This window comes from Dreissena polymorpha, chromosome 1, assembly GCF_020536995.1.
Source record: "Dreissena polymorpha isolate Duluth1 chromosome 1, UMN_Dpol_1.0, whole genome shotgun sequence".
NCBI lineage: Eukaryota > Metazoa > Mollusca > Bivalvia > Myida > Dreissenidae > Dreissena > Dreissena polymorpha.
Genome location: NC_068355.1, coordinates 121646609 through 121652655, shown reverse-complemented (window position 1 = coordinate 121652655; position 6047 = coordinate 121646609). Strand labels below are relative to the sequence as shown.

At 33.5% G+C, this 6047-nt stretch overlaps 1 protein-coding gene across 3 annotated transcripts in view; it reads left to right on the top strand.

Annotated features, from left to right (window-relative positions):
• The first annotated feature begins 1050 nt into the window (after nt 1–1050).
• The window catches only part of LOC127847385 (tRNA (guanine-N(7)-)-methyltransferase non-catalytic subunit wdr4-like), a 79401-nt gene continuing 74404 nt past the window's right edge, over nt 1051–6047 (top strand). The window contains exons 1-2 of one of the 3 annotated variants that reach the window (XM_052379259.1): nt 1051–1147; nt 2105–2182. In XM_052379259.1, the coding sequence (XP_052235219.1) occupies nt 1074–1147; nt 2105–2182 (152 nt within the window). In that variant the 5' untranslated portion in view covers nt 1051–1073. Of the gene's footprint in view, nt 1148–1237; nt 1311–2104; nt 2183–6047 lie in introns of those variants that run through there. The other 2 variants (XM_052379266.1, XM_052379271.1) reach the window with 2 other exon arrangements.

The following is a 6047-nucleotide window of genomic DNA, read 5'->3' as shown; positions in this document are numbered from 1 at the left end:
CCGTACTTAACAATACCCAAGAATGTATTCATATTATGCGTTTTATATTTTTATTAATTAGGATAAAAGAGCAAGAAGATATGTATGGACACAAGCTTGTTGGATTTAGAATTTTTGTCTTGAGTTAAATAATATATCCATAGTTTTGCAAATTATAACTAGTTTATGATAATATTTATGTATTGGTTTTGGTATGTACCGTTCGAGTTGCAAATAGTGTGTGTTTTATGACTAAAAATTATCTCACAAATCAGTAATGCAAGATGTAAATTAACAAGCCTCTTTCAAGTCATGTCACCATTTTAATCTGTTATATTTTATGTGTTTAAAACAAACTAATACAATCAATTTCAATATGTGAAATTAAAGCGGGGCGACAAACAAATCTCTGTCATGTAAACAGTTGTTACCGTTACATATTTTTCACACCTGATTATAAATCAAAAGCCGCATGACTCCTGTCGGGTGTTCGAATCGGGAACAATAGCGGCACGCGACACTGTGCAGAGGTCTTGACATCTGCTGGTCATTTCAGTAGCCATTTAGGCCACGCCTTTCGCACATTCCAGACTCCGGGGTATAGATGATAATGTAATCTATTTTGACATTGTTATCGCAATGCATACAAATTGCTCTATACCTTTTACAAATTTCTAGCAGTTTATGCAATTTTGCATCTGTTCGATTATTTTTGGGGTTGCTTTGTTTCAATTTATGACCAGACATTCACAGATCAATAAATTATCGTGTAATTAGGCCTACTTGTTGTGCTCGGCTTCGAAAAATTCAGCTTTTATTACGAAAGTCTCTTTCTGACTGATTTGTTTCATTGAGAAAATAAAATTACTTGGGGGTTGTTCAACAAAAAAGAACGCTTTCGCTTATATCATCACACAATCTATTATTATTAATTTATCACCTGATGTGTCAACGTTTTGTGTGCGTTATTTTGTGTATTTTCTCATGTGTTATGTTTAATCATTGCAAATATTTCTGGAAAAGCGTGACAGGCCAAATGCTATATATATTTATTTTTTGGCAAAATTAGATGTAAGCGATAATATTATTTCAAAATGGCAGCCATCAGGCAGCATTTTAATAGTTTTATCGTATTAGTTGGAGATGCGCTTTTAACATACTTAAACGGGTAAAACTTGTATCATTTAATGAATTTGTAAGATAAAAGATTTTTCAATTCAAACAAATATTTTGTTTAAAGTGTCATAAACATATTAACGTAAAAAATATTTAATAAACAATCTCGATCTGTGAATGACTGCCAGTGTCATGCTTTCACAACTACAGCCTAGGTAGGCGTGCAATGTTTATTATTGTATCGATACGTTTGATCGATATTCAGTTTGAGTGGCAAGTATGATGGTGATTTTGAGATGTATTGCTTGTATGGCTCCACCCACTGACATGGTCAAACATTTTGATAACTGTGAATGTAAAAATGAATCAATGAGCACGGAAAACTGTGCAATTTACAGTGACATTTTGTCAGCAAGTTTGGTTTGCTATAAACCTGTTTTCAAAAATGCAATTAGTTCACCCGCATTTTGCAGAATTGAAATGTAAAGTTTACAATGAATAACAATGCGGGGAATCACGACGGTTCAGGAAATCACGAAATATTCCATGAGTTATCTCCACACTCAGACCAACCAGCAGAAAACGGTTGATACTCGCTGTAACCGCTTTCTGCTGGCCCTATGATAGGCGTTATCCGATTAAAAACAAGTAAGTAATAAGGTAGATGTACCTGTTTGAAGACTCAATTTCTCCATCGAATTGAGGCATTGGCGGACATTTTTTCTCAAATCTGACCACGTGATTCCCCGCATTGAATATTGAATTTTTAAAAATTAAATCTTTTATTTGACATATTTATTTTACTTTATTTAACAACAATATTATTTTACATATGTCAAACATTTAATATTGAATATGTTAAAACACACAAGTATCTTAAGTATTTTTTTCTCATGAGAACATTTTGTCACAATTTCTAAAGTTAATGTATAGTTCAGTAATTTAAAAATAAAGGACATGTTCACAAATCATAGAAAAAACACTGTAGTTAAACTTATTATCATTTTAGAAATGAAGAAGAGTTTCAGCTACCTTTGGTGACGGTTGATCAAGAAACAAAAGCAGAGAAATCAAGTGATGCAGTATGGTAATCAAGATTGCAAAATTACACATCAATTAACTTATGTCAACTGGCAATTATCCCTCTCCCTCCAATAAACAAAATGAGCATTATAGGGTTTTCATGTCAATATGCTGGGTGACTAGATTTCAGTCATGTAAGAAAGTGACGTGCATCAGCTTATGGTGATAATCTTATCTACAACAATGTGAAGACATGGTGTGTCACAGGCATACCAGTAAACGCTCTTAAATCCTCAATGGGGACATGGTCTCCCTTAAAGTGAATGCATTTGCGCTACAAATGTGTATTCAAAATTGTTTATTTAATTATCTTGCTAATATTATTTATCAGTAATAAGTGAAGGACAAATCAATATCTTTGTTTCTTGTCTTTAGAGATTTATCTAAAATGTACACATAATTTGCAAAATGTAATTAAGACTTGTATCAGTTTAGGAAATATAGAGAACATCGCCAGATATAAATTCCTCCATTTTCTTTCAGACATTGTTTTAAGTGTTGGTTTAAAATGATACTTGATTAAGAAACTTAAATAAAATTACAGTTTAAGGCAAAGGCAGATATGAACTTTTCAATAAAAAAAGTATGCAACGACCTGAATTTCTTCAGTTAAAATTGCTAAATTTATTTTCGGCTATAGCTTTTTATATTACTTCTTAATATTCAAACATGAAACGTTAATTTCGAAAAAGTAAAGTTTAGGGCAAAGGTGGATATGTATTTTTCAATAACAAAATCTGGATCGGCCTTATATGATACAAAGATTTGCATATTAATATCTCCGAGACTATTAAGGTTCAAATAAAAAACTTTAGTAGCCGTGTACATTTTTATATTACCTTTAAAATGGCATGTAAATCAGAAGTTGTTATAAAGAAGCGATACAGTTTTAGGCCATGGCAAATATGTACTTTTCAATAAGAAATTCTTCATCGGCCTGAAATGTTACAAAGATTCGCTTATTGATATCTCCAAGACTATTCATGTTGAAATAAATAAGTGTTTGTAGCCGTGTACATTTATATATTACCTTTAAAATGATACGTAAATCAGAAGAATTTATAAAGAAACAATACATTTTTAGGCGAAGGGGGATTTGTACTTTTCAAGAAAAAAATCTGCATCGGCCTGAAATGTTACAAAGATACACTTATGAATACCTGCGAGACTATTCTAGTCAAAATTGAAAAGAAAGGTACCGTAATTACTCTATGTTTTTGGACACTCTAAGTTTTCGGACACCCCTTTTTTATGCAAAAATAATCATTTTTTGTGACTCTTAATTTTCGGACACAAGAGTTTTCGTCCATAATTAATGTCTCTAGGTTTTCGGACAGTATATATTACAGCGCTATTTTACCAAATCTCGGCCCTGTTTTCTATATCTACTGACACTTCGATCATGGGGTTTTACAACCAGATTAACATCATTAAACATGGGAGGTGCATGCCTGAGGGCAACGGACCATTGCATTTGCGTTATTGGATAAATAACCTTGCAAACCGGTATTAAACAATGGTTTCGCCCGATAGCATAAGCGTTATGACAATTACCAAGGGTAGTGCCAATTAATAGTTCAATTTTCTACCGCAATGGTACTACCCCTTCTCAGTAAAATAAATGTGACAAATACCAAACGCTTCAAAGTGTGATGCACCATATTGCAAGTTACGAACAATGGAAGGTGTTAGACAACAACTATCGGAAATGAACAAACAAAGAATTCATACTTTGCTTTTTTTATTGCGTTAATTACAGGTTCATAATAGCGAGTATCGGTACATCAGATTTTCATTTTTGAACTCATTGGTAAAAGTACAACCTTGTAGTAAATTTCTGTCAAATAAATTAAGCATTTAAAAAAATAAAATGCAGTGCAAACATATATAACTGTAACTTATACTTTACGGCATGGTATTTTACAAGCACGTGCTATTAACGGTAGTCGTTGATACAATTGACGCTATTTTCAGACACTTCAATTTTTGACTCTATGTTTTTGGACATTAGTATTTTGTTAATATTTTTCGTATCTAAGTTTTCGGACACGAACAAAAATTATTATTTTTAAGTGTCCGAAAACATAGAGTAATTACAGTAGTCATGTACATTTTTATATTACCTTTAACATGATATGTTAATCAGAAGATTTTATAAAGAAGCAATACAGTTTGGGCAAAGGCAGATTTTTACTTTTAAGTAGTCTAATGTGGCCTGAAATCTCTCAAAGTTTTGTTAATTAATGCTTGCACAAATATTTAAGTTAAAAGCACTAAGATATAAAATTAAGATTCAGATATCACCTTTATACTTATATTTTATTCATTATTTTCAAAAATGTATAAAAAAGTTTAATGGAATGGCGTATTGAAAGGTGTACTTGTAAAAAAGCTAACTCGGCCTTAATTACTATTACTACAGATTGTTGCTTAATATTGGTTCAGAGACACAAATTATTTATTCGCGGCGAGAATTTCTGCTCCTTTCTATTGGTCCGAATGGATATTTCCAATCTTTGTGTATATATAGATCTTTGCATTGAACAACATCAAACTCCCATCAAAACAACAACATCAACATTTTCAAAAACACACCATGAGTTAAATTAAGTATTTGACTTCCACTTGCTAGAAGGGTAAATTACTACGAACCAAAAAGAAAGGTGGCCCAATCTGGAAGTTGAAGCTTGATTTTGATATTAACAAACTTAATGATTTTTTTCTTGATTAATAATCAGTTATGATATCATCTGCAAGTAGTTCAGTTTTATTCAGATTTTGAAAAGGAAAAACATGTAGAGCTGCATTTCGAACAAACTTCTTACAATCTTCATGTTCATTTTTTTCAACTGTTTTGTTGCTAAAAGTGTATAGTTAATGTTGTTACAATTATTGTTTTAATTCTTGTACCATATCTGTTCTCATGAAGTAAGAAATTTGTTAGTGTAAATTTTTTGAGGCTTTTGCATATTTAACTAGAAATGGCGCGGCAGAGGCCGACGCGTATCCCCACGCCGAATGTTTGACCTAGGTGTTCCCCAGGGTTGGTAATGGGGCCATGCATAGTTGAGATTGACCGTATTGTCATAAGAGAAGTTCATCATCAATTAGAAGTGAATTGGTGTAGAAATGAAGAAGTTATAGTAAAAGGCAATTTTGGGTGGGTGTGACATATGTGGGCAGGGCGCCCCAGGGTTGGTAATTGTGCCATGCATAGTTGAGATTGACCGTATTGTCATAAGAGAAGTTCAGTATCAATTTGAAGTGAATCGGTGTAGAAAAGAAGAAATTATAGTAAAAGGCAATTTTGGGTGGGTGTGGTCTATGTGGGCGGGGCCCCAGGGTTGGTAATGGGGCCATGCATAGTTGACATTGACCGTATTGTCATAAGAGAGGTTCAGTATCAATTTGAAGTGAATCGGTGTAGAAATGAAGAAATTATAGTAAAAGGCAATTTTGGGTGGGTGTGGTCTATGTGGGCGGGGCGCCCCAGGGTTGGTAATGGGGCCATGCATAGTTGAGATTGACTGTATTGTCATAAGAGAAGTTCAATATCAATTTGAAGTGAATCGGTGTAGAAATGAAGAAATTATAGTAAAGGCAATTTTGGGTGGGTGTGGTCTATGTGGGCGGGGCCCCAGGGTTGGTTATGGGGCCATGCATAGTTGAGATTGACCCTAATGTCATAAGAGAAGTTCAGTATCAATTTGAAGTGAATCCGTGTAGAAATGAAAAAATTATAGTAAATGGAATTTTTTGGTGGGTGTGGCCTATGTGGGCGGGCGCCCCAGGGTTGGGAATGGGGCCATGCATAGTTGAGATTGACCCTAATGTCATAACAAAAGTTCAGTATCAATTTGAAGTGAATC